Raw genomic sequence first — 27,639 nt, forward strand, 5'->3', positions numbered from 1 at the left:
TCCTCTGTATTCCTTTTGTCTTAATCCTTTACAAGTTCTCTCATCTTCATCTGGTCTTCTTCCTTCTACATATTTCTATATTCCTCATCTTCATCTTGTCTTCTTCCTTCTAGATATTTCTATATTCCTCATCTTCATCTTGTCTTCTTCCTTCTAGATATTCCTGTCTTCATCTCATCTTCATCTTGTCTTCTTCCTTCCACATATTTTTATATTCCTCTCATCTTCATCTTGTCTTCTTCCTTCTAGATATTTCTGTCTTCCTCTCATCTTCATCTTGTCTTCTTCCTTCTAGATATTTCTGTCTTCCTCTCATCTTCATCTTGTCTTCTTCCTTCTGGATATTTCTGTCTTCCTCTCATCTTCCTCTTGTCTTCTTCCTTCTAGATATTCCTGTCTTCCTCTCATCTTCATCTTGTCTTCTTCATTCTAGATATTCCTGTCTCCTGTCATCTTCATCTTGTCTTCTTCATTCTAGATATTCCTGTCTTCCTCTCATCTTCATCTTGTCTTCTTCATTCTAGATATTCCTGTCTCCTGTCATCTTCATCTTGTCTTCTTCCTTCTAGATATTCCTGTCTTCATCTCATCTTCATCTTGTCTTCTTCCTTCTACATATTTCTGTCTTCCTCTCATCTTCATCTGGTTTTCTTCCTTCTAGAAATTCTTGTCTTCATCTCATCTTCATCTTGTCTTCTTCCTTCTACATATTTCTGTCTTCCTCTCACCTTCATCTTGTCTTCTTCCTTCTAGATATTTCTGTCTTCCTCTCATCTTCATCTTCTTCCTTCTAGATATTTCTGTCTTCCTCTCATCTTCATCTTGTCTTCTTCCTTCTAGATATTTCTGTCTTCCTCTCATCTTCATCTTCTTCCTTCTAGATATTTCTGTCTTCCTCTCATCTTCATCTTGTCTTCTTCCTTCTAGATATTTCGGTCTTCCTCTCATCTTCATCTTGTCTTCTTCTTTCTAGATATTTCTGTCTTCTTCTCATCTTCATTTACAAGTTGTCTTCCTTCTTCTAGACTATCTTGTTCTGCCTCTTCTTTTCCTTCTTCTTCAAGTGGTCTGGCGTCTTCTTATCTCTATCCTTCTACAAGTTCTTTGTCTTCTTCTTGTTTTGATTCTTCTGAAATTTTTCTGTCTTCCTCTTGTGTTCATCCTTGAAGACGTTCTGTCTTTCTATTGTCTTTATCCTTCTACAGGTTCTGTCTTCCTCGTTTTCCTTCTTTCTCTGTCTTCATCCTTCATCCAACATTAGATGTTCTCTGTCTTCCTTTTGTCTTCATCCTTCTACAGGTTCTGTCTTCCTCTGTCCTCATCCTATTAGATGTTCTCTGTCTTCCTTTTGTCTTCATCCTTCTTTGATATTCAGCCTCTCATGTCTTCATTTATCTTTCGAGTATTAACTCTTGTCAGTCCATTCTTCTTCAGCTCTTTTATCTCCTTCTGGCCAGTACTCTTAAATTCTCTTCCCTGTCTTCATCTTACTCCTGAGTGTTAACTCTTGGAAGTTTTTTCTTTTCTTCTTAGTATTGCAATTCTTAAATTCTGTTTCTGTCTTCTCTTATTTTCCTGAATTTTAACTTTTGTTAATTATTTCTGCCTTCCTCTTGCCTCAAATTCTTTTTTTTTTTTAGTCCTGAGTTTATTGTTCTCCCGATATTAAGTCTTGTCTGTCCATTCTTTTTCGCAAGCTCTTTCTTCTTTATCCTTTTCTTGAGTATTAACTCTTCACATTCCGTTCTTCTGTAAGTTGCCTTTGTCATCTCAGCATCTTTTAGTATTAACTCTAGACATTGAATTCTACAAGTTCTGCCTTTTCCTTGCCCTAATCCTTGAGTATTAACCCTTCCTAGTTCATTCTTTCACAAGTTTTCTCAACCTTCCCTCTCCAACTAATTCAAAGCCCTTCTTGCTTGCCTTGATGCTGCTGTAGAATCTCATGTGTCTTATGTGTCTTGATTATTCTCTTCAAGATCTCTCTTAATTCTTAACCTGCTAACTCTATATCTTCTCTTTAGCTATCACCCTGCTTATCCCAGTGCTAAACCTTCTCTGTATGAATTTGCACCATGACTTCTGTCGCTGTGACCTTTTTCCTATGGTTGGCCGGACAGTCATGTCTCTGGCCCCTGGCACAACTAGCTGAAAGGGACTCAGGTGTTACTATGGAAAATGATCTATCGATTTCTCAAACCAATGGATCACTTCTTGATGTGATGAGTTCTACAATCCAATGGATCAATAATCAGACGACTCGTCCAAATCCTGGTGGGAATAAGAAGAAAGTCATATTGAAAAGAGTAAATAAAAGGAGAAAGTCAAATCAGAAAGGACTCGCAAATGTAAGGTAAGAGGAAAACCCACCCTAATAACAAGTAGCAGCCTGCACATTAGGAGGGGATGAGAGGTTTTGTGTTTGGTTTGTCATGTGTGTTCGTAAAATATAGTAGGATACGGTGGGAGAAAGATTTGCAGCACCACATTTTGCTTATGTGGGTATATTCGTGTGCTCATAATCTTCAGTTTATTGCATACATCACTTCTAACTGTATTTAAACTGCCTATTTCTTCTATACACAGTAAGCCTATGTGCACACGATGCGTTTTTTGATGCATTTTTTTGAGAAATCTGCACCAAAATCTGCAAGCCTATCCTAAAGCCAGCAAAGTCTATGAGATTTCTAAAGTGCTGTGCGTACGTTGCTTTTATTTTCTTGCAGATTTGGTGCAGATTTTGGGGCAGAAAAGATCTGCTAATTGTTAGGGCGTTTTTTTTCCCCTGCGTTTTTAAGCTCCTCCAGCCATTGACTTCCTAAAAAAGCACCAAAAATGTATGTGTTTTTTGGTGCGTTTTTCTGCCAGAAGGTGTAGATTTCAAGCAGAAAATTTCTGCAGCGTGTATGTCCAGTTTAGAAAACATACTTTCATTACCTTTTAGGGAATTCTGAGTTAAGGGAAGACAGGAGAGTCCTCTGTTCAGGATCCTCATCCCTTGGTCAGAGCGTAGAGCATTTGCATTGATCATTTCTCCCCTTGGGGGACCTGTCCTATCCTATATTAGGGTCTTTGTGCACTGGGTTTCTTAAGCAAAATCCGCATCCTCTGGCAGAAGTCTGCACCTGCGGCAAAAAACGCACCCAAAATCCACATGCGGTTTTACAGCGGTTTTGGTGCGGAATTTCCGCGATTTTGTCCCTGCGGTTTTTAACCATTTATTAATGACAAAACCGCAGGTACCTGCGGAAAAGAAGTGACATGCTACTTCTTTTTGCTGCAGAAATTCTGCAGCAAAACCTGTAAGGAAAAAAAACGCAGTGAGTGCACAGCATTTTGGTTTTGTCATAAATTTTACTGGGGAAGGACTGCAGGAACATTATGAACAAAAACCGCATCTTTTCTGTAGCAAAAACTGCGGCAAATCCGTGGCAAAAAAATGCAGTGTGCGCACAGGGCCTTATACAGATAATCTATTGCTGTGTATGGGCATTTTTTAATGCTTCGCTTGCTGCAAAGTTTTCTTGCAGATGACAGCTGATCACTACTGGTACCAAAAAGAAAAAACTGTGATCAAATTTTTGTGCAAGGACCTTTAAGCCTGCTTTACACGCTGCAGTTAATCGTGCGATCGCACCCGCCCCCATCGTTTGTGCAGCATGGGCAATTTGTTACCCGTGTCGCACAAAGTCGGTAACCCCCGTCACACGTACTTACCTCCCGAACGACCTCGCTGTGAGCGGCGAACATCCTCTTCCTGAAGGGGGAGGGACGTTCAGCATCACAGCGACGTCACACAGCGGCCGGCCAATAGAAGCGGAGGGGCAGAGATGAGCGGGACATAAACACCCCGCCCACCTCTTTCCTTCTGTATTGCCGGCGGGTCGCAGGTAAGCTGTGTTCATCGTTCCCGGGGTGTCACACGGAGCGATGTGTGCTGCCTTGGGAACATTGAACAACCGGAACGCAGAAGGACGTTCGATATTTTGAAAATGAACGACGTGTCAATGAGCAACGATAAGGTGAGTATTTTTGCTCGTTCACACTCACTCGTAAATGTCACACGCTACGATATATCAAACGATGCCGGATGTGCGTCACTTACGACGTGACCCTGACGACATATCGTAAGATATATTGTAGCGTGTAAAGCCCGCTTTACAAGTATAGATTGTCCAACGGTGTAATGTGGTCAGTGTTGTTTCAACAAACGTTACACAAATCAGTAGTGCAAAAAAATATAAGAAACTTTGCATTATACAATGTGTGCAGAATTATTAGGCAAGTTGTATTTTAGAGGATTTTTTTTTATTATTGATCAACAACTATGTTCTCAATCAACCCAAAAGACTCATAAATATCAAAGCTTAATGTTTTTGGAAGTTGGAGTGGGTTTTTTTTAGATTTGGCTATCTTAGGAGGATCTGTTTGTGCAGGTAACTATTACTGTGCAGAATTATTAGGCAACTTAATAAAAACCAAATATATTCCCATCTCACTTGTTTATTTTCACCAGGTAAACCAATAGAACTGCACAAAATTTAGAAATAAACATTTCTGACATGCAAAAACAAACCCCCCAAAAATTAGTGATCAATATAGCCCCCTTTCTTTCTGATGACACTCAACAGCCGACCATCCATAGATTCTGTCAGTTGCTTGATCTGTTTACGATCAACATTGTGTGCAGCAGCCACCACAGCCTCCAGACACTGTCCTGAGAGGTGTACTGTTTTCCCTCCCTGTAGACCTCACACTTTATGAGGGACCACAGGTTCTCCATGGGGTTCAGGTCAGGTGAATAAGGGGGGGCCATGTGATTATTTTTTCATCTTTTAGACCTTTACTGGCCAGCCACACTGTGGAGTAGTTGGATGCATGTGATGGAGCATTGTCCTGCATGAAAATCATATTTTTCTTGAACAATACCGACTTCGTCCTGTACCACTGCTTGAAGAAGTTGTCTTCCAAAACTGGCAGTAGGTCTGGGAGTTGAGCTTCACTCAATCCTCAACCTGAAAAGGTCCCACAAGTTGACCTTTGATGATACCAGCCCATACCAGTACCCACCTCCACCTTGCTGGCGTCTGAGTCGGAGTGGAGCTCTCTGCCCTTTACTAATCCAGCCTCTGGCCCATCCATCTGGCCCATCAAGAGTCACTCTCAATCCATCAGTCCATAAAACCTATTTCTTGGCCCAGTCTTGACGTTTTATCTTATGTTTCTTGTTCAGAGGTGGTGGTTTTTCAGCCTTCCTTACCTTGGCCATGTTCCTGAGTATGGCACACCTTGTGCTTTTTGATACTCCAGTAACGTTGCAGCTCTGAAATATGGCCAAACTGGTGGCAAATGTCATCTTGGAAGCTTCACGTTTGATTTTCCTCAATTCATGGGCAGTTATTTTGCGCTTTTTTTGCCCAACGCGCTTCTTGCGACCCTGTTGACTCTTTGCCATGAAACGCTTTATTGTTCGGTGATCACGCTTCAAAAGTTTGGCAATTTCAAGACTGCTGCATCCATCTGCAAGACATCTCACAATTTTGGTTTTCTCAGAGCCCGTCAAATCTCTCTTCTGACTCATTTTGCCAAAGGAAAAGAAGTTGCCTAATAATTAAGCACCCCTTATATAGGGTGTTGATGTCATTACACCGCACCCCTCCTCATTACAGAGATGCACATCACCTGATTTACTTAATTAGTAGTTGGCTCTCAGCCTATACAGCTTGTAGTAGGACGACATGTATAACAAGTATCATGTGATCAAAATACTCATTTGCCTAATAATTCTGCACACAGTGTATCTTTATGAGAAAAATCTGCTTCTTTCTCCTCTTATGAGCCACTTCTCCATGGCTCCTGAAATCTTCATTAAATCTGTCAAACTGCCAAAATATTGTCTTGGTCAAAAAAAATCTCATTAAAAGGGTCAGAATACATCTGACTATTAAACTGCTAAATATTGGTCACATCAAAACAGAAATCTATCTAATTAAAAGGGTCAGATTGCAGCTGCCTATTAAAGTTTATGGAGAGGGGAGGAGGAAAGAGTCACAAATCTATAGAGATAATGCTACAGCTTTTGAAGTATTTATCTCAAGCCAGTGCTGGATTCACAGCTACACTGCTAAGTACTTCTGTATAATGACCTCCATGCTGCTGCTTCTTCTGAACATGTGCCACAAAGAGATAGGAGAGAAGAAATCCCTAATTTATGTGTACACTGTTTAAAGGAGACAGCAAAAGGAGTCAGATTGTATGCAATAGCTCGGAGACAACTGAAAAGCAGAGACAGAACCTGCAGTGGGGGAAATCTGGTGAAAATGCCATATACAAGTCATATAATGGCCAGTAATAGTGTTATTCCTCTTGTAAATAGGTTACATGAAATGACATGGACATTTTAAGATAAGCAGAAGATAGACATAGCTTTGATTTCTAAGCACTGATACAAAACTATAATCATCAACTACTTAACTATTATATACCCTGGGATCAGAATAGTCATTTGGTCACTTAAAGCGGACTTGTTGTCACACAGAGTTTTGCACAAAACTCGCCGACTGTCATGGCGGTGTCAGACTCTGTTCACACTGCAGATTCTGACATTATGGCCAATGGTTTGTCTAGTGCTTCTGATCAACTCAGGCAGACCCAGGCGTTGACGTGCTCATTGACAGACAGGCTAGCAAGAGTTAACCTCTGCTAACCTTCTTTGATCACATATTGTAAGGAAGCCACTCACTTTTGCTCCTGTCATTTTTAGGCTGGAGGAAATCTTTTACCTATGCCAACTATAGTTAATGCTTTGTTGGTCTGTGAGTTATGGTGCCCACACTTGTTGAAGAAAGAGTTGCTTTGTGCTTGGTGTTGTGGTGGAGTTACCTGTCATGTTGTTGTTTCCACCCTGCTCTTGTTTTCCTCCTAATCTTTTATTGTGTTATACCTGTGTGACAGTTTTTTTTATCCTGTTTGTCTATTTCTGTGGGTTAAACTACACTCTGGGGTAGGAGGAGAGGGCATAAGATCAGGGCTGGTCAGGAGCAGGGCCAGGAAGGAGACTCAGACATCCCCACCATTAGGGGTATCTCTGAGAATAGGGATAGCACTGGGCCCCCCTAGTCTGAGGGTCAGCTTAGAGGCCCTGGTTTCCCACAATCCCCATACTCCCTCATGACACTTGTCCCCAATGAGTTCACTCTTAAGTTTCATTTGGAAAATATTATGTCCAGTGGCGATAACATAAGTAGAGTTAGGGGTTCAATGGAGTTGAAAATACCTAATAAAATACCGTAGCCCGGTTCTGGTTCCGCATCACCGCCGGCAAAATTGAGAATAGCAGTATTACTCACCAAGGAAGCAAATATGCCCTAATCCAAATCTGGACAAGGTTACCATATACCATTCATAATCCTGATCTTCTTATAAGGCAGAGGGTTGTTTGGGCACCCTCAGATACCGGGTCATGGATGCACCTGCTACCTTTGCACCCCCCATATTTAAGCCTGTGATAAATATGAACTTGAGTAGGATAAATCCCCTTATTTTCCATTCTCTCTTTCTTGCTAGCACAATATAGTTATACTCATGTAGTGATATCCATCTTGGCCGCAGTTTATTTTATCTGTATACAATCTCTCTTGTAGCCCCGGAGTGTCTGTTTATACTGGCAGCTCTACTATAACACCCATCACAGCCACAGCTTATAAAATACTTTCCTAATAGTGCACACAATACACAAAGATGTGACCCCAACTTGTTATTACCGAATTGTATAAACCCGCAGACATATTAAATCCCACAGTCATAAAACCCAGGTATTGATACTAGCCACAAGTTCACCCCACGCCTGAGATATTGAGACTGATAAGCGGCATGGCTTCTTGTATAATCCGGGCTTGATGACAGACTGGCACTGGTCACACCTTATATTGCTCCGAAAATATCTCAAGGACGATGCCATTAAACCAAGAGGGGAGCTGTTTGGGAACGACTAGTCAATTATCTATTGTGATATACACAAAAGGTGGTATTATATACCAAAAACGGCCCAAAAGTATGAAAGATTGCGTAGTGTTAATACATGGTTACCTTGTAGTATATAAGATATTTGTATATACTAGAGGGTAGGTTTGCTCAACTCAAAGGTAATGGACTCAAGGATATAACCACATAAAAAGTGCACACAGTAATGTCATAATATTGGGATAATTTATCAGGGCCATAGAGTACAATACCGCTCTACAGTATGATACCCCTCAAACATTATGATGGCCTGATGGACCCAACAGTACAATACCCACCACAAAATATTATGTCCCCCACAGTATATTTCATGTCATACAGTATGATGCCTTCACAGTATGCTACACACAGTATGATAACCCAAATCACCCCTACTCACAGTATGATGGCCCCAATCTCCCCTACTCACAGTGTGATGGCCCCAATCTCCCCCACACTATATGATGCCCTCACAAGTCCTTCACAATGATGCCTCCACAGTCCCCTACACAGTATGATGCCTCCACAGTCCCCCTACACAGTATGATGCCTCCACAGTCCCGCTACACAGTATGATGCCTCCACAGTCCCCCTACACAGTATGATGTCCACCAATAGTCCCCCTACACAGTATGCCTCCACAGTCCCTTTACAAAGTATGATGTCCACCAATAGTCCCCCACACAGTATGTGTCCACCAACAGTCCCCTTCCCACACAGTATGATGGCGCCAACAATCTCAAACACATATAATATGATATCCCCAACAGTATGATGTCCCTAGTGTTTCCATAACACAGTATGTTGACTCCACAGTCCTCCACGCAATATGATGCCCACTAACAGTCCCCTTCGCACACAGTATGATAGCCTCAATCCAACAATCCCCTTCACACACAGTACAATAGCCCCAACAGTATGATGACCCTAGTGTTTCCACCACACAGTATGATGCCTTCAGTTTTGTCACATTAAATGATACTCAAAGTGTCCCCTTTACCCTGTATGATAATTTCACAGTCACACATAAGCTGCTACAGTCTTACCACACAGTATTATGTCCCCATATACAGTATGATGTCCTTTCCAGTGCCCCCACTACAGACAGTATCATGTTCCTCCCACACAGTATGATGCACCTATTCTCCCAACACACACAGTATGAGTCCCACACAGGCACGGACTGGCCCACAGGAGGGCAGGAGAATCCTCTGGTGGGCCCCTTAGCAGTAGCATGTCACATACCCCCTCATTATCAGTAGTTGGCACAATACTTTTGTTTAACCATTTACAGTCAAAGGAAGGATCTCTTTATTCATTTTACAAAATACCCAATATATTATTATTTAGAAATGTGGCGCCCTGGACAAGCCAGGACGTCACAGGTACTGCAACAACACACCCCACACCCCGGTTAGGCACATCAGCCGCACACACAAAATCATTGTTGCCTCCCTCCAGGGGCTGATGTCCACACCAGGTGGGGTGGAGCCAGGTGGTTGGCCCCACCCACCGAGGAGTTCACAGTCCTGGAGGCGGGAAAAGAGTAGAGTTGAGTTGGAGAGTTGAGTTAGGACGGTGAAAGTGAAGGAGTGAAATGGTAAAGGAGCAGTCTGACCGTGTCCGGGTACGTGGCCCGGGCACAGAAACAGCAAGGTTGGCAGACGGTGGTGACCGTCTGCAGGCGAGGCCGATTGAAGCACAACCGTAAGGACCGGGGACGGGCGGTGGCCCGCCGGTACCGGACCGGGGAGCGAAGAGAGGCCAGCACCATTCGGCAGGGCCTACGGACCCCGACCAGGCTTGGAGTCGCCGTTAAACCGGTCAAATCCGTTAGCGACGGGAACCTCCGGGGTTTCCCAGCAATAAAGACCCGACTGAAGGCAACCGCTCAACCGTGAAGGGAAATACAGCTACCGCCACAGCTAGAGTTCCCAGGGCCAGCGCCTGCGGGCAAAAGGGGCTCCTCCGGCAAACATACCGCTGGGGAGTGGGTTACCGGTGGGAAGCCATCGGGGCCGAGAACATAACACCGATGCAGGGAGAGACAGTTACCGCCAACCTAATGGGAGTGACCGTCGCAGCCGTCTGTGGGACTCGTCCATCCAGCCGTTGTTTTACCAGGGACTCCGTGTGCATTACTGGCTGAGTAAGTACCACCGTGCCGTCTGGCACTGCGCTGCCCCGGGACCCTGCACCTGGTCAAGCCCCGCAATCCATCAAACAGACAACCACTCCGGGCCCCGGGACTACCACAACCGCCCTACCCACGGAGGGGAGGAAAACATCCCAGCTGCTCCCTGTCACCGCTCCCGGGATCCCCGTACAGAGCAACGGTGGTGCCCCAACCTCACCACACACCGTCACAAACCGACACCCCAAACACCAACAAAACACCCCTTTCACTCTCGGGCGAGGAGCGCCGCTCGAGTCCCCGGATCCGTCCCACCGCTCGAGCCACCGAGCAGCAGCAGCAGCAACGCCGGACCCGAGCGTGGTGAGCGCAGCGCCCCGCCGCCCGCGACAGAAGCATAGGTAACTTTGTGAATTTAATATTTCCACGTAATTGAGAGGGTCCGCAGAGTCAAAGTTACTGGTGGGTCCCCAACGCCCCAGCCTGACACTGGTTCCTCACACATAGTATGATGCACCCAGAGCCTCCCTGCCTATACAGTACATTACCCCCATAACCTCGCCATCCACACAGTATGATGCTCCACACTAGCACCCCCTTGGCTTTGTGTCCTGCTTCTCTGCTGCTGAGTTGTCCTCTGATGTAGTCACCTGAAGGTCCTTCAGTCTCACCTCAGACTGAATGGTGGGACCGCACACAGATGGCTTCCTCCAGCACAATTATATGTAGCTGTATATGTGTCATCAGTGGGCCCTGATAGAGATTTTGAATTGGGCCCAAAAGCTTCATGTTAGACCACTGCATTTCATAATTAGTAGTCACCAGTAATTGCCCCATAGATGCTGTAATGTAATTACACCTATGCTTTTATTTTAACCTCAGACATCTCTATAGCAAGTGAATCTCCATATAGTGGCACATACCACCATATTGTTATATAGCTTGATGTAGCCTTACATAAAATCGTACAGTCAGGAAACCTCCATATAGTCACATACACCATTGGACACATAGAATGCAATTATATATCCTCATGCACAACCGTATATTCAGTAGATAGATAAATACCTGTCACGCTCCCCGGGTCCCCTGCTCTGCTCCCCGGCTCACCTGCCACGCTCCCCGGCTTCCCTGCTTCGCTCCCCGGCTCCTCTGTCAGGCGTCCCCCGCTCCACAGTCTCCAGCCTCCATCACCTGCGGTCCCCAGGCGGCCCGGTCCCCGCTCCCGGCGCCCGTCGGCAGCTCTGCTCCAGGCCGGCTCCCCTGCTTCCTATACACCGCTCCCTGCCCTGGCTTCTGGCACCCGGGCCTCGCGCATGCGCATTAGGGCGCGCGCGCGGTCATTGACCCTCTCTTAAAGGGCCAGCGTCCACTGACAGGAAATTGAACACACAGGTACAGGGTATAAAGGGGTTTAATGTCCAAGTGGGCGGGGCCTGTTCTTCGTGTTTCCTAAGCTAGGGGTCAGGTCTCCTTGTGTCTGTGATATACTTACCTATCTCTCTTCTAGAGCCGCTCCTGCTTCGCCATCCGGTCCTGCCGATTCCCGAACCCCGTACGCTGACTATCTGCCATCCCGTCAGTCCGTACCATCTCTGATCCCTGTGGTGATCCGTCCTCTCGCTCCATCGGTTCCGAACTCTGCCTGACAACATCTCGGTCTCCGAACCTGAGCTCCGTCACCCGGACTACCATCAGTGACTCCGTAGTCCCAGGGACTTCTCCATTCCACTCTTTTGCACGGACTGTCCTGCTACCCGTAGTGCTCCGGCTACCGGACCCCTTGCCTTCAGTAAGGTGTTCGGCCCAGTGGATCTACCTCCTGGGTCTGCCCGTCCACCTGGCCCTAACAGTAAGAACAGGCCATGGATCCCGCCGAAGCACTAGCGGCCTTGCAGGAAGAACTCACACGCCAGCGTGAGACCCAGACCCGCATGCTGAACTTCATGTCTTCTGTGGACGCCCGCCTGAACACGCTGCAAGCGTCGGTCACATCTTCGGCATCTCGAGCTTCCACTGTACAATCCACGGCCACAGCTCCCGTGGCAGCCTCCTCGGATGCTTCCAGACTTCGTTTGGCCTCACCACCCCGGTACGCCGGAGATCCCAAGACCTGCAGGGGTTTCATCAATCAATGCTCTCTCCATTTCAAGCAGCTGCCGCACTTGTTTGCCTCCGACCAAGCCAAGGTCGCGTTCATGATGTCCCATCTAGAGGGTGAGGCACTGGCCTGGATGAACCCCTTGTGGGAGAAGGAGGATCCGGTGACCACCAACATCCAGGAGTTCCTGCAGGCATTTCGTGGCACCTTTGACGAGCCCGGACGCGCCTCCGCATCTGCCTCATCTCTCCTCCGGCTACGTCAGGGGACTCTGACGGTGGGCCAATATGCCATCCGTTTTCGCACCTTGGCTTCGGAACTCGGGTGGAACAATGAGGCTCTAACCGCCGCCTTCTGGGAAGGACTCTCGGGTCGAATTAAAGATGAGCTGGCTGGTCGTGACGTGCCGTCCACCCTGGATGCCCTGATTGCCCTAGCGACTCGAGTGGATCTTCGCTTTCAGGAACGATCCAAAGAGGTGTCCCGTGAGAGACGTCCGATACGGCCTTCCTCTCCTCCGCAGAAGCCCGCCGTACTTCAGTCAACGTCATCTGGTGTCTCCGTCCACGAGCCCATGCAGATCGACCGTTTGCGGCAGTCCGAACAACGCCGAGCAGAACGGCTCGCCAAGGGCCTCTGCTTCTACTGCGGAGAGGGCACACACCTTCTACGCTCCTGTCCAGAGAGGCCGGGAAACTCCAAAGCCTAGGGTTGGTAGGAGAGGGCACCCTAGGTGCTGGGACTCTCTCAGACCCGGTTACGTGGACTGTTCAAGTGACAACGGGAGAGACGCGGTTCACGGCCGAGGCGTACCTCGATTCCGGGGCAGCAGGCAATTTCATCCAGCAGGTCACGGCGGACAAGTACCAGGTGCCTGTTACTCCACTCGACAAACCCCTCGTGATTGCCTCTGTGGATGGGAGACCCCTCTCTGACACCATCTCGTGGATCACCAAGCCGGTGGAACTGCGTATCGGTGCCCTGCACACCGAGAACATCGCTCTCTATGTCCTCCCACACATGTCTCATCAAATCTTGCTGGGACTCCCCTGGTTACGGACACACGAACCGTCAGTCAGCTGGGGTACTGGTGAAATCACCCGATGGGGCTCCTCTTGCCACGAGAACTGTCTGAAGACTATACAACCCATCCGACGACCTCCGGTTCCAGAGTCCCTACCGGGACTGCCCTCGGCCTATTGGTCCTTCGCGGACGTCTTTGATAAAAAGGAGTCAGAGGTACTGCCGCCACATCGTCCTTACGATTGTGCCATCGACCTGCTCCCGGGAACTACACCACCTCGAGGACGGATATATCCGCTGTCTCCTGCCGAAACAAGGGCCATGTCTACCTACATCACAGAGAACCTGGCAAGGGGATTCATTCGGAGATCCTCCTCTCCTGCTGGAGCAGGCTTCTTCTTCGTTAAGAAGAAAGAGGGCGACCTACGCCCATGCATTGACTACCGGGGATTGAACCAAATCACCGTGAAAAATAAATACCCCCTGCCGCTCATCCCCGAATTGTTTGATCGGCTTAGAGGAGCTCGTGTGTTTACCAAGTTGGATCTTCGGGGTGCCTACAACCTGGTCCGCATCCGCTCTGGGGAAGAATGGAAGACCGCGTTCAATACTCGCGATGGGCACTATGAATACTGTGTGATGCCCTTCGGCCTGTGTAACGCACCAGCAGTCTTTCAGGAATTGGTGAACGACATGTTCCGGGACCTTCTCTACGTCTGTGTGGTGGTGTATCTTGATGACATCCTGGTCTTTTCTCCGGACCTCCAGACCCACAGAGAGAACGTGCAGCTGGTACTACAAAGACTGAGGGAAAATCGTCTGTACGCCAAGTACGAGAAGTGTGTCTTCGAGCAGTCTTCTCTTCCCTTCCTGGGTTACGTAATCTCCGATACCGGCCTGCAGATGGATCCGGAGAAGGTCTCTTCCATTCTCAACTGGCCCCCTCCTTCTGGACTGAAGGCAATCCAATGCTTTCTGGGATTCGCAAACTATTACCGTCAGTTCATCCCTCACTTCTCTGCTCTGACTGCACCTCTCTCCGCCTTGACCAAGAAGGGGGCTAATCCAAAGGACTGGTCACCTGCGGCCGACGCCGCGTTTGGCTCTCTGAAGCGGGCATTTGCTTCCTCCCCTGTGCTCCACCGTCCGGAGTTAAACCGACAGTTCACCTTGGAGGTGGATGCCTCCTCCTCGGGAGCCGGAGCAGTGCTCATGCAGAAGTCCTCCTCCGGGAAGATGGTTACTTGCGGTTTCTTCTCCAAGAGCTTCTCAGCGCCTGAACGCAACTACACCATCGGTGACCGAGAGCTATTGGCAGTCAAACTGGCTCTGGAGGAATGGCGCTACCTTCTGGAGGGAGCAGTGTACCCCGTGATCATTTACACGGTCTACAAGAACCTGGAATACCTGCGGTCTGCTCAGCGACTGAACCCACGGCAAGCCAGGTGGTCCTTGTTCTTTGCCAGGTTCGATTTCCAGCTCCATTTCCGACCCGCGGACAAGAATGTACGCGCAGATGCCTTGTCCAGGTCATTCATGCCCATGGAGCAGGAGGAGGAGACATCCCAGCCCATCATCCCTGCTTCGCTCCCCGGCTCCTCTGTCAGGCGTCCCCCGCTCCACAGTCTCCAGCCTCCATCACCTGCGGTCCCCAGGCGGCCCGGTCCCCGCTCCCGGCGCCCGTCGGCAGCTCTGCTCCAGGCCGGCTCCCCTGCTTCCTATACACCGCTCCCTGCCCTGGCTTCTGGCACCCGGGCCTCGCGCATGCGCATTAGGGCGCGCGCGCGATCATTGACCCTCTCTAAAAGGGCCAGCGTCCACTGACAGGAAATTGAACACACAGGTACAGGGTATAAAGGGGTTTAATGTCCAAGTGGGCGGGGCCTGTTCTTCGTGTTTCCTAAGCTAGGGGTCAGGTCTCCTTGTGTCTGTGATATACTTACCTATCTCTCTTCTAGAGCCGCTCCTGCTTCGCCATCCGGTCCTGCCGATTCCCGAACCCCGTACGCTGACTATCTGCCATCCCGTCAGTCCGTACCATCTCTGATCCCTGTGGTGATCCGTCCTCTCGCTCCATCGGTTACCTGCCTCATCTCTCCTCCGGCTACGTCAGGGGACTCTGACGGTGGGCCAATATGCCATCCGTTTTCGCACCTTGGCTTCGGAACTCGGGTGGAACAATGAGGCTCTAACCGCCGCCTTCTGGGAAGGACTCTCGGGTCGAATTAAAGATGAGCTGGCTGGTCGTGACGTGCCGTCTACCCTGGATGCCCTGATTGCCCTAGCGACTCGAGTGGATCTTCGCTTTCAGGAACGATCCAAAGAGGTGTCCCGTGAGAGACGTCCGATACGGCATTCCTCTCCTCCGCAGAAGCCTGCCGTACTTCAGTCAACGTCATCTGGTGTCTCCGTCCACGAGCCCATGCAGATCGACCGTTTGCGGCAGTCCGAACAACGCCGAGCAGAACGGCTCGCCAAGGGCCTCTGCTTCTACTGCGGAGAGGGCACACACCTTCTACGCTCCTGTCCAGAGAGGCCGGGAAACTCCAAAGCCTAGGGTTGGTAGGAGAGGCCACCCTAGGTGCTGGGACTCTCTCAGACCCGGTTACGTGGACTGTTCAAGTGACAACGGGAGAGACGCGGTTCACGGCCGAGGCGTACCTCGATTCCGGGGCAGCAGGCAATTTCATCCAGCAGGTCACGGCGGACAAGTACCAGGTGCCTGTTACTCCACTCGACAAACCCCTCGTGATTGCCTCTGTGGATGGGAGACCCCTCTCTGACACCATCTCGTGGATCACCAAACCGGTGGAACTGCGTATCGGTGCCCTGCACACCGAGAACATCGCTCTCTATGTCCTCCCACACATGTCTCATCAAATCGGACACACGAACCGTCAGTCAGCTGGGGTACTGGTGAAATCACCCGATGGGGCTCCTCTTGCCACGAGAACTGTCTGAAGACTATACAACCCATCCGACGACCTCCGGTTCCAGAGTCCCTACCGGGACTGCCCTCGGCCTATTGGTCCTTCGCGGACGTCTTTGATAAAAAGGAGTCAGAGGTACTGCCGCCACATCGTCCTTACGATTGTGCCATCGACCGGCTCCCGGGAACTACACCACCTCGAGGACGGATATATCCGCTGTCTCCTGCCGAAACAAGGGCCATGTCTACCTACATCACAGAGAACCTGGCAAGGGGATTCATTCGGAGATCCTCCTCTCCTGCTGGAGCAGGCTTCTTCTTCGTTAAGAAGAAAGAGGGCGACCTACGCCCATGCATTGACTCTGTGAATTTGTGCCTGAGTGAGTACCACAGTGCCATCCGGCACTGCGCCGCGCTGCCCCTGCAACCCTGCACCCCAGCCCTCCAGCCTCCCCGTATCACTACCGGGCCCCGGGATCACCAACCCCTACCCACGGAGGGGGAAACAACATCCTAGCTGCTCCCTGCCATCTCTCCCGGGATCCCCGTCACCAGCAGCTGTGGTGCCCACTATCACCACGACCCGTGGGTGGCGTCACGGACTATCTCCCCAAACAAACCAACCCCCTTTTGACTTGTGGGCGAGTCACCGGGCCCGGCCCACCGCTCGAGCCACCGAGCAGCAGCAGCAGCCGCGGACCCGAGGAGTAGCGAGCGCGGCCCCTCCGCCCGCGACACATGTACAGTTAATTGATCGGTGGTCATTTAATAGCCTGCTTAGACTGATCACTCACACCTTCATGCACACAAAACAATCATCAATGCAATCATTGTGTGAGCATAGAATGTAATTGTTCTCATCAGCACATACCCTGCTTATCTGAGGTGATGTGCTGCCAGGCACTTTGATTTTTCATCATTCCCCTCCCCCACGATCCAGCATTTTTTTTCAGCTCATTGGGTGATTGGGGGGCTGTTTAGAAAGGCCAATAATCTGGAAATGGGCATTTCCAATTATTGGTCAATGTGAATGCACCCCAAGGATTCGCTCACACCAACATATAAAAAAAATTATAATTAATTTCTGTGAAGGTAAGGTGGTGTATATCCAGTACCCGCAATAGAAAATACAGATATTTAAAACATCACGTGTATTGAAAAATAGTATAAAATGGATGAAACAAATGTAGACTCCGTCTACGCTTTTCAAGCTTAACAGCTCTTAATCATTTTAATTAAGACCTGTTTAGCTTGAAACGCGTAGACAGAGTCTTATATTTGTTTTATAACAATTTTATACAATTTTTCAATAAAGTGATGGTTAAAATATCTGTATTTTTTATTGCGGGTACTGGATACACCTCCTCTTACCTTTATTTGGATTCTTCGCCCAGCTAGTCAGTGTAGCCGTGTTGGTGGAGAGCAAGGGACTGGAGCTCCTAGACTAGCCCTCAGGCTAGGGTACCATAGCTATCCCTCAATATAGAAGGACCTCTTATGGTGAGGATATCTGGGCCGCCTTCCTTGCCCTGCTTCTGACCAGCCCTCATCTTATACCCCTTCCCCCCAACCCCTAGAGACGGCAGGAGTGATAAAACTAACAGAAATAGACAAACAGGGGAAACCAAATCTCTAACTAAAGGCAAACACACGGCAGCATAAGACAAAAAAGGATTAAAATAAGAGCAGTGAGGAAACAAGACAATGGGAGAACTCCACAACAACTCCACAGACAAAGTAATACAATCACCACCAGGACGGGGGTACAACAACACACGAGCCGATTTAGCAAAAAGCTATAGTTGGCATGGGAAGAGAGGCTCCTCCATCTTAAAAAGGTGGTGAGTGACCATGATAGGCTTCCTACAACATGTGATCCAAGAGGTAAACAGCAGGCTAGCAGAAATTAACTCCTGCAAGCCCGATTACTAATAAGCACACAGCTGGTCAACGCCAGAGCTTGTCTGTGTAACTCAGAAGCACCAAAGGAGGCATAGTATGGAGTGTCAGGCTCTGCAGTGTAAACAGTGTCAGATGCTGCCATGGCACTCGAGTTTAGAGCCAAACACCATGTCGCAGTCGGACTGGACATCCATGTTCACCTCCTCTATTGTGGTGTCTTTGCAGTGAGTGAGCTACAGAATGGTAATGTATACATAAAAAACGGATGACACACAGATGGTCCACAGGTGTACCGTCCGGTTTTTTTTCTAACATTCATAGACTTTCATTGGCGAGTCTTGTCCGATTTAGGAGGCTAATGCTGAAAATTTTTCCTCATACCAAGTACAGCTGAGAAAAAAAACACAACTCTGCACTAACTCACAGAATAAAATTGGTCCCAGTGCAATACGATTTTTTATCAGATTGCATTTGTTGTATTTATATGCAAGTGTGAGCAAATCATTAGGAGATGGGTATAAATAAGTGTAAACAATGGCTTTGGAGCCTTGACGTTAGAATATCAGTTTTTTGATGGGTTTTGACATCAAAAAGATTATTTATGGGTTCCTCCGGCATAACACAGATACAAATGCGATGGTGTTGCTGTCCTTTAAGGACCTCATGCACTTTGTTACACCGAGACAAGTTTTAATTAGCAGAAATATCCTGGCACACATTGGACCCCAAATTGTCAACAAAACTAATCCTTTTAAAGTTTGAGGCACGTAACCATATTAATGACACGTTTTCTGGGTCTCCTAGGTGTCCTTATTCCATATTTCCTTGCACAAAAATGAATAGGTACATTCCTTCTATAAAACTTTAGTTTTGGATATCTTAGATCATAGCAAAAATCCAAATTAAATAATGAAACACTCACTCTACCTAAACACACAACTTTGATAGAGGCTGAGTCCTTTTCAAAGTTAAAAAAAAAAAAAAAAAAAAAGAGTATTACCCTACAAGAATAAGTGATGTATGTGTACCGCCCCGCGGGCTCGGCTGCGACCGCCGAGCCGCTCGGATCCGTGCTCATACGGTGGGTGGTGGCTCGAGCTCCTCACGGATCCGGGGGTCACGTCGCTCTGCAAGGGGGTTGGCGCTACTGTGACGCCCTGGGCAAGCCAGGGGTCACAGGTCATCACACCACCACACCCTACACCCCAGTTAGGCACATCTAAGCTACCAAAATCCTTGTTGCCTTCCTCCAGGAGCTGGTGTCCACACCAGGGGGTGGGCCAGGTGGTTGGCTCCGCCCACCGAGGAGTTCACAGCCCTGGAGGCGGGAAGAACCAGGCAGATGAGTCTAGGAGGAGGAAGTGAGAGGAGTAAACAAGGAGTCGAGTTAAGGAAGTAGTAGAAAAGCTAAAGAGAAAAGCTGAAGTGACAGTAGTAAGCCTGAAGTTGGTCCGGCTGAGTGCCCGGACAGTGACAGCAAGGTCAGCAGACGGCGGTGACTGTCTGGAGGGGTGACTGCTCGGAGGTTGCTGGAAGGATCGCGGACGGGTGGTGGCCCAGCGGTCTGGAGCAGTATAAGAAGAACAGTCAGCACCAGGGCAGGGGCCTCTCGGACCCCGGCAAGGCTAGGAGTCGCCATAATTTGCCAAATCCGTCAGTGAAGGGGACGTCTGTCTCCAAACAACCAAGTCCCGATTGAAGGCAACCCGTGGTAGAGAGACACCGCCACCGCCAGGGCACCAGTTTCTCAGGGCCAGCGCCTGCGGGCAAAGTAGGGCTCCTCCGGCCCATATCCAAGCCGGGGAGCGGGTTACCGGTGGGAACCCATCGCAACCAACATCAACATAGGTGCAGGACAGAGGGACCGTCACCGTCACCTACTGGGGAAAGCAAGTGCAGCCGTCCGTGGGAACCGTCTTTCCAGCCGTGTGTTTTTCCGAGAACTGTCATCGTCTCAGGCTGAGTGAGTACCACAGTGCCGCAAGGCACAGCGCTGCCCCCGCGTCCCTGCGCCCACCAAGCCCTGCATCTCCCACCTCATCACGGGGTCCCGGGATCACCAACCCCTACCCACGGAGGGGCAACACAACAACTAGCTGCTCCATATCATCATTCCCGGGATCCTCATACCGAGCAGCGGTGGTGCCAACAAATCACCACAACCGTGGGTGGCGTCACGGACAATAAACTATATCCCAACACCCAATCCCCTTTCACTCACGGGCGAGGAGCGCCGCTAGAGTCCCCGGGATCCGGCCCATCGCTCGAGCCACCGAGCAGCAGCAAGCCGCAACAGCCGCGGCAGCCGGACCCGAGCAGCAGTGGGAGAGCGCGGCGTCCCCTCCTCCGCCCGCGACAACTTGGCGTCATGAACAGGATCTTACCGCTCTGCCGTCTGGTAGAGGTACGCCTTGTTACTGCCGGAGGTGTCCGGCCAGAAAATTTCGGAAGCCGCCATCTTTGGCGCGAAAAGTTCCCGCTCGAGCGTCTTCTCGAGTAGCAGAGGCGCGAAGGCCGAAACCCCGCCCCGAGAGAGGAGGGGCCGGAAAGAGCTAAGGGGGACGGAAACAAGATGTCTGCGCCCGACGGAGCCGCTGGAGGAGCGGCGGTCGCAGCCGCAGTGGCACCCGCGGGTGGGAATGGGCCTGCCCAGGCCCCGGCCGCGCTAGCGGGAGGTGCCGCGGCCCCCGCACTCGCTCAGGTGATGCCGTTCTCCTTGCCCTATGCGCCCGGAGCTACCTGGCTACCGCAGTATGACGGGAAACCTGATGCTTTACAGGTCTTCCGGAAAAAGCTTAACCCGTTGCTAGAACTGTACCCCCTGACCGATAAGCAACGGGCGGCGGTAGTGCTGGGCCAGTTAACCGGCGCGGCCGAGCAGGAGGCGGAGACCTGGGTCGAGGGGGATCGGCTCTCATCTTTGAGAAGCTACAGACTTTTTTGAGACCCGAACTGAAGCTGAGCTGAGGATGCAGTTTTACCAGTGCCGACAACGGGCTGTGGATAGCATTCGGGACTATGCTTTACGTCTGCAAACTGCCCTCCGCACGCTAAAGAGGGTGAATCCTATCAACGAGGTGGACAGTAATAAGATGTTAGTAGAGCAATTTGTGCAGGGGATGAGGTCCCCTGAGGATCGCAAGCAACTCCGGCTCTGGGCCCTGGAACACCCTGATGTGGACTTTGCCGTGTTAAAAGAGCGGGCCATTAAAGCACTACAGCCCTCAGCTTCAGAAAACTTGGAGCCAGCCCCGTGGCCCATCGAGACGGCCCCCGTTGTGGTGGCCCCGGCCCTACCAACCTCTCCAGTACCTGCAGCCCCAAGCAGCACAGTGGAAGAACTGGCAGCCCAGGTCCGTCGCATGGACGGAGACCTCGCCAAGATCCTTGCTGCACTCCAACCCTTGACCAGATCTCAGCCTCCAGCACAGATACAGCTTGCTGACAGCCCTGAGGATGTCCCCTGGATGCAGCGGAGAAGTGCTAACAACCCGCGGAGCAGACCTCCAATCTGCTACAAGTGCCGTAAGCCTGGGCATTACTTCCGACAGTGCCCGTTAAACGAGCAACCCCTGGGGCCCCGGGCCAATCCTCAGGAGTAGAACACCGTGGCCCCCCAGACTGGCGGGACCGATGTATCGGGGCCCGGCCCATCATCCCCGTGGCTGTGGACGGCATACCGGTGATGGCTCTCTTGGACACTGGATCCCAGGTAACCACCATACCATACACATTGTACCAGCGGTATTGGGGAATAGACGAGCTGGCACCCCCAGATACTAGTATAACGCTAATTGCTGCTAATGGACTCCCACTGACCCAAGTGGGGTATAAACAGGTGACTATGACAGTGGGGCAAGCTGAACTGCAACACCAGGGTATGATTGTGATCATGAATGAACCCAGTGATCATAACCCGAAGATAGTGCTGGGAACCAATGTGATGGAGCACTGTATGGGTCATGTGTTGACCCTATTGCAACAGCTGGCCGCCACAGCGGCGGGAAGCCGGCAGCGAGCTGTGCAGCGTGAGATCCGAGCCTTGATGTACCGCCAGCATGTAAACTCAACGGGAGGAGAGATTGGTGGAGTGAGAGTGATGGATGTTGCTCCGTTGACTGTGCCCCCTCGGAGTGAGATGATGATTTCGTGTAGGGCAGCAGTAGGGCCTCAGGGGCGTGACTACCCCGCCATGATGGAGCCCATACCTTCCGAGCACTGGCCCACTGTAATGGCCGCCTGAGGGGTGGTGGATGTAAAGAAGGGGAGAGTGCTCGTGAGGGTGCGGAACTGTGGGGAGGAAGAAGTCAGGCTTCCCCGGTATGCCACCATTGCCAAGCTGCTCACACTGGATCCCCATACCATCCATGAAGCCAGTTCCTCAGTCTCCCCACCTACTACCAGCACTTCCCCGCCTCAAGGGGGGGTAAAAGAGTGGCACCAACAGCTACACGTGGGTACTGATGATACTCCCACACATCACAAAGCAGGAGTATACAGGGTGGTACAGGAGTATGAACAGGTTTTCAGCAAACATCCACTAGACTTTGGGCAGATCAAAGGGGTCCAACACCACATTCCCACCGGTGAACACCCCCCTATCAAAGAGAGGTACAGGCCTATTCCCCCTGCACATTACCAGTGTGCCAAAGATATGTTGAGGAATATGAAGGAGGCAGGGGTTATTCGGGACAGCTGTAGTCCCTGGGCCGCTCCGTTGGTACTGGTCAAGAAGAAGGATGGTACCATGCGGATGTGTGTGGACTACCGGAAGATCAATCAGATAACACATAAAGACACCTACCCTCTGCCCCGTATTGAAGAATCTTTGGCTGCCTTGAGAACCGCGAATTACTTCTCTACCCTTGACCTCACCAGTGGGTACTGGCAAGTGGCAGTGGCCCCGGAAGACCGGGAGAAGACCACCTTCACCACCCCAATGGGACTCTGCGAATTCAACAGTATGCCGTTTGGGCTGTGCAATGCCCCGGGAACCTTCCAACGGCTGATGGAGTGCTGTCTAGGACATCTGAACTTCGAGACCGTCCTGTTATACCTGAATGATGTGATTGTGTACTCTCAGATGTACGAAGCCCATCTGGAACACCTCGCTGAGGTGTTCGCGTCCCTTGCCAAATACGGGATGAAGTTGAAGCCCTCCAAGTGCCACCTGCTGAAACCCAGAGTGCAGTACCTGGGGCATGTGGTGAGTGCGGACGGTGTTGCCCCCGACCCTGAGAAGATCACCGCCATCCAGGACTGGCCAAGACCAACCACCGTGAGAGAAGTGAGGCAGTTTTTGGGTCTGGTGGGGTACTACCGGCGCTTCATCAAGGGGTACACGAAGATGACTGCCCCCATGCAAGACCTCCTCGTGGGACAGACCAAAGGTGGTAGACCCATCGGAGCCCCACTGGTGTGGGAGGACAGGCATGAGGAATCATTCCGTCAGCTGAAAGCGGCTTTGACTGGGGAAGAGGTCCTAGCGTACCCTGACTACGGCTCCCCATTCATCCTCTACACAGACGCCAGCAATGTGGGTTTGGGGACAGTCCTGTCCCAGGTCCAGGAAGGAAAGGAGAAGGTGATTGCCTACGCTAGTCGAAAACTCCGGCCGACTGAAAGGAATCCTGGGAACTACAGCTCCTTCAAGCTCGAGCTCCTGGCACTGGTGTGGGCTATCACCGAGCGGTTCCGCCACTACTTGGCTGCAGCAAAATTCACCGCTTTCACGGATAACAATCCGTTGACTCACCTGGACACGGCCAAACTGGGTGCATTGGAGCAGCGGTGGGTGGCCAGACTAGCCAACTATGACTTCACCATCAAATACAGGGCCGGTCGTGTCAACATCAATGCTGATGCCCTCTCTCGGATGCCCCACCTGTCAGAAGGTGGGTGGGAGGATGATGACCTCGAGGAGATCGAGTTGCCTGCATTCCATCGGCCACCAACTGAGAAGGTACATGTCCACCAACAACGGGTGAACCTGGATCCGCTGCCCAGTCAGGAGTGGCAGGAAGCTCAAAATCAGGCGCCCGCTGTCCGCCTAGTCAAGACCCTGATGGAGCAAGGCGCTACTGGAATAGACCCTGCCGCCCCAGCTGAAGCTCAACGCTTGTGGAAGGAGCAGACCCGGCTGTGTCTACATCAGGGGAGGTTGTACCGTGAGCTGATCAACCCAAAGACCCACGAGAAAATCCGCCAGTTGGTAATTCCCCAAGCTGATGTACCCACTGTTCTGCAGGCGTACCATGATGGTGCTGGCCACTTCGGGTGGAAGAAGCTGGAAATGCTGTTGAGGGAGCGGTTCTATTGGAGTGGGATGCGAGAGTCGGTGGAGGCCTGGTGTCGAGAGTGCGGTCCTTGTACGTTGAGGAGGAAGGACGAAGCCAGCCAAAAGGCTCCCCTACGCCCAATTGTTACACACCAACCGCTGGAGCTGGTCACCTTGGACCATGTAAAGCTCACCCCCAGCCGAAGTGGGTACACTTACGCTCTGACCATAGTAGATCATTACTCCCGGTTCATGGTGGTTGTCCCGGTCAAGGACTTAAACGGCCGTACCGCCGCTAGAGCGTTCCAAGCTTACTTCTGTCGACCTCATGGCTACCCTGAAAAGGTGCTTACCGACCAAGGCCCAGCCTTTGAGGCGGAGGTGTTCCATGAGTTCTGTCAGCTGTACGGCTGCAAGAAGATCTGGACCACTCCTTACCATGCCCAGACCAACGGTATGTGTGAGAAGATGAACCATCTGGTCCTTGGCCTCCTCAAAACGTTGCCGTTGGAGGAGCGGAACCTGTGGCCGGAAAAGCTGCCTGACTTGGTCGATATGTACAAGAATATCCCGTCTAGCTCGACGAAGTGCACCCCAGCGTATCTGATGAGGGCTCGGCCTGGCCGACTGCCGGTGGACCTAGAAATGGGACTGGAAGCCCCAGAGACCCTCCCCTCAACGGCTGAATGGGACACCCGGCGGAGAGTGCAGTACCGACAGATCCAGGAGTATGTGGAGAAGAACCTGAGTCGGAGTCGAGAACAACAGGAGCAGCGCTTCAATCAGAAAGCGTCGGCGGGCCCTTTCCAGCCTGGAGATGTGGTGTTAAAACGGAAGAGGAAAACCCACAAGCTGGATGATCAATGGGAACAAATCCCGTACGTCGTCCAACCCACAGGATGGGAAGATGGAAAGGCCTACCAGATCAGTCGTGACCAGGGGGGTACCTTGGCCACGGTTTCCCGGGACCATCTGAAGAGGTGCCCACCGGCATTGAGGGCGATGGTTGAAGTACCGGTTCCTCCACCAGCAGAGAAAGCAAAAGAGGTAATCCACACTGTGATGGGTGACTTCCCAGCAGACTGGCCTACACAAAACGGCGCGGTGATTCTTCCAGTGATACTGTTCCCACAACCCGTGGATGAAGAAGTGGTGGAAGCGATTAACCGTGAGCCAGAACCAGTGCCAGTGCCCAGGGATGAACCTGTACCCAGCTCCCCTATGCCTCCGCCTGCCCCACACGATAGCAGGGAGGAGGAACCGATTGTTCCCTCTACCCCATTGCCTAGCCCTACTGATACCGGACCCCGGAGGTTCATCCGTCCCAACCTAGGTAGACCCCCACTTAGGTACAGGGAGACCGTCCTGAAAGGAGGGGGGGAGAGTGAGGAAGCCTGTGTGAGTTGTTTTGTTTGTTTGACGAGTTTTGAAAGTTGAAAAATGATAAGCAAAGATGATTACCGAACAGTAACCTGATTCTACCGTGATTTGGAAAACCGGCCGTTGCCGGCACCGTTGTCCCCGTGGGGACCGTTTAAAAAGTTATGCATGGAGGACGTTCCATGGACAAGCCCGTGAACTTGCAGGGCAACCACAAACGTTAGTGGAATGTAAATAAGTTGTTTACCGTTACCGTTTTCCGCATTGCCGCCTCCGGAGAGGCAGGTTGGAGGGAGGGCCCGCAGTAGAGCCGGCTGGGGCCCAGCCACCACAGGGACCGGTGGCTACCCTCTGGAGGGGAAGGACAGATCCCGCTCGGGTAACTTGTGCTGGACTTGGGTCAAGGGGTGCTGCCTGGGCTTTAGGGGCAGCATCAGGGCCAGGTTGCTTGGGTGGGAGAGAGCGGAAACCGTAACCGTGAACCGTTTTGCAACGTTTAAGAAATGTGCCTCCCGTTGTGGGATGATGTTATGATTTATATGTTACCGTTTACACTTTTATATATTTTTCAGAAAATAAAACCGGTGTTGGACGGGCAGCCCGCAGACGGTCTGCATTTTGCTAAGGGGGAATGTGACACCCTGGGCAAGCCAGGGGTCACAGGTCATCACACCACCACACCCTACACCCCAGTTAGGCACATCTAAGCTACCAAAATCCTTGTTGCCTTCCTCCAGGAGCTGGTGTCCACACCAGGGGGTGGGCCAGGCGGTTGGCTCCGCCCACCAAGGAGTTCACAGCCCTGGAGGCGGGAAGAACCAGGCAGATGAGTCTAGGAGGAGGAAGTGAGAGGAGTAAACAAGGAGTCGAGTTAAGGAAGTAGTAGAAAAGCTAAAGAGAAAAGCTGAAGTGACAGTAGTAAGCCTGAAGTTGGTCCGGCTGTGTGCCCGGACAGTGACAGCAAGGTCAGCAGACGGCGGTGACTGTCTGGAGGGGTGACTGCTCGGAGGTTGCTGGAAGGATCGCGGACGGGTGGTGGCCCGGCGGTCTGGAGCAGTATACGAAGAACAGTCAGCACCAGGGCAGGGGCCTCTCGGACCCCGGCAAGGCTAGGAGTCGCCATAATTTGCCAAATCCGTCAGTGAAGGGGACGTCTGTCTCCAAACAACCAAGTCCCGATTGAAGGCAACAGTCCAACCGTGGTAGAGAGACACCGCCACCGCCAGGGCACCAGTTTCTCAGGGCCAGCGCCTGCGGGCAAAGTAGGGCTCCTCCGGCCCATATCCAAGCCGGGGAGAGGGTTACCGGTGGGAACCCATCGCAACCAACATCAACATAGGTGCAGGACAGAGGGACCGTCACCGTCACCTACTGGGGAAAGCAAGTGCAGCCGTCCGTGGGAACCGTCTTTCCAGCCGTGTGTTTTACCGAGAACTGTGTCATCGTCTCAGGCTGAGTGAGTACCACAGTGCCGCAAGGCACAGCGCTGCCCCCGCGTCCCTGCGCCCACCAAGCCCTGCATCTCCCACCTCATCACGGGGTCCCGGGATCACCAACCCCTACCCACGGAGGGGCAACACAACAACTAGCTGCTCCATATCATCATTCCCGGGATCCTCATACCGAGCAGCGGTGGTCCCAACAAATCACCACAACCGTGGGTGGCGTCACGGACAATAAACTATATCCCAACACCCAATCCCCTTTCACTCACGGGCGAGGAGCGCCGCTAGAGTCCCCGGGATCCGGCCCATCGCTCGAGCCACCGAGCAGCAGCAGGCCGCAGCAGCCGCGGCAGCCGGACCCGAGCAGCAGTGGGAGAGCGCGGCGTCCCCTCCTCCGCCCGCGACACTACATGCAGGGACTTGATGGAGAAGGTTTGGTTTGGGATG

At 51.0% G+C, this 27,639-nt stretch overlaps 1 protein-coding gene across 2 annotated transcripts in view; it reads left to right on the plus strand.

The window, feature by feature from the left end:
- Nucleotides 1-252: 252 nt before the first annotated feature.
- The window catches only part of LTBP4 (latent transforming growth factor beta binding protein 4), a 214,842-nt gene continuing 187,455 nt past the window's right edge, over nt 253-27,639 (plus strand). Inside the window, exon 1 of one of the 2 annotated variants that reach the window (XM_075323655.1) lies at nt 253-2,353. In XM_075323655.1, coding sequence (XP_075179770.1) covers nt 2,076-2,353 — 278 coding nt within the window. In that variant the 5' untranslated portion in view covers nt 253-2,075. The remainder of the gene's footprint in view (nt 2,354-27,639) is intronic. The other variant, XM_075323656.1, reaches the window with a different exon arrangement.

This window comes from Anomaloglossus baeobatrachus, chromosome 9 (genome assembly GCF_048569485.1).
Source record: "Anomaloglossus baeobatrachus isolate aAnoBae1 chromosome 9, aAnoBae1.hap1, whole genome shotgun sequence".
Lineage (NCBI taxonomy): Eukaryota > Metazoa > Chordata > Amphibia > Anura > Aromobatidae > Anomaloglossus > Anomaloglossus baeobatrachus.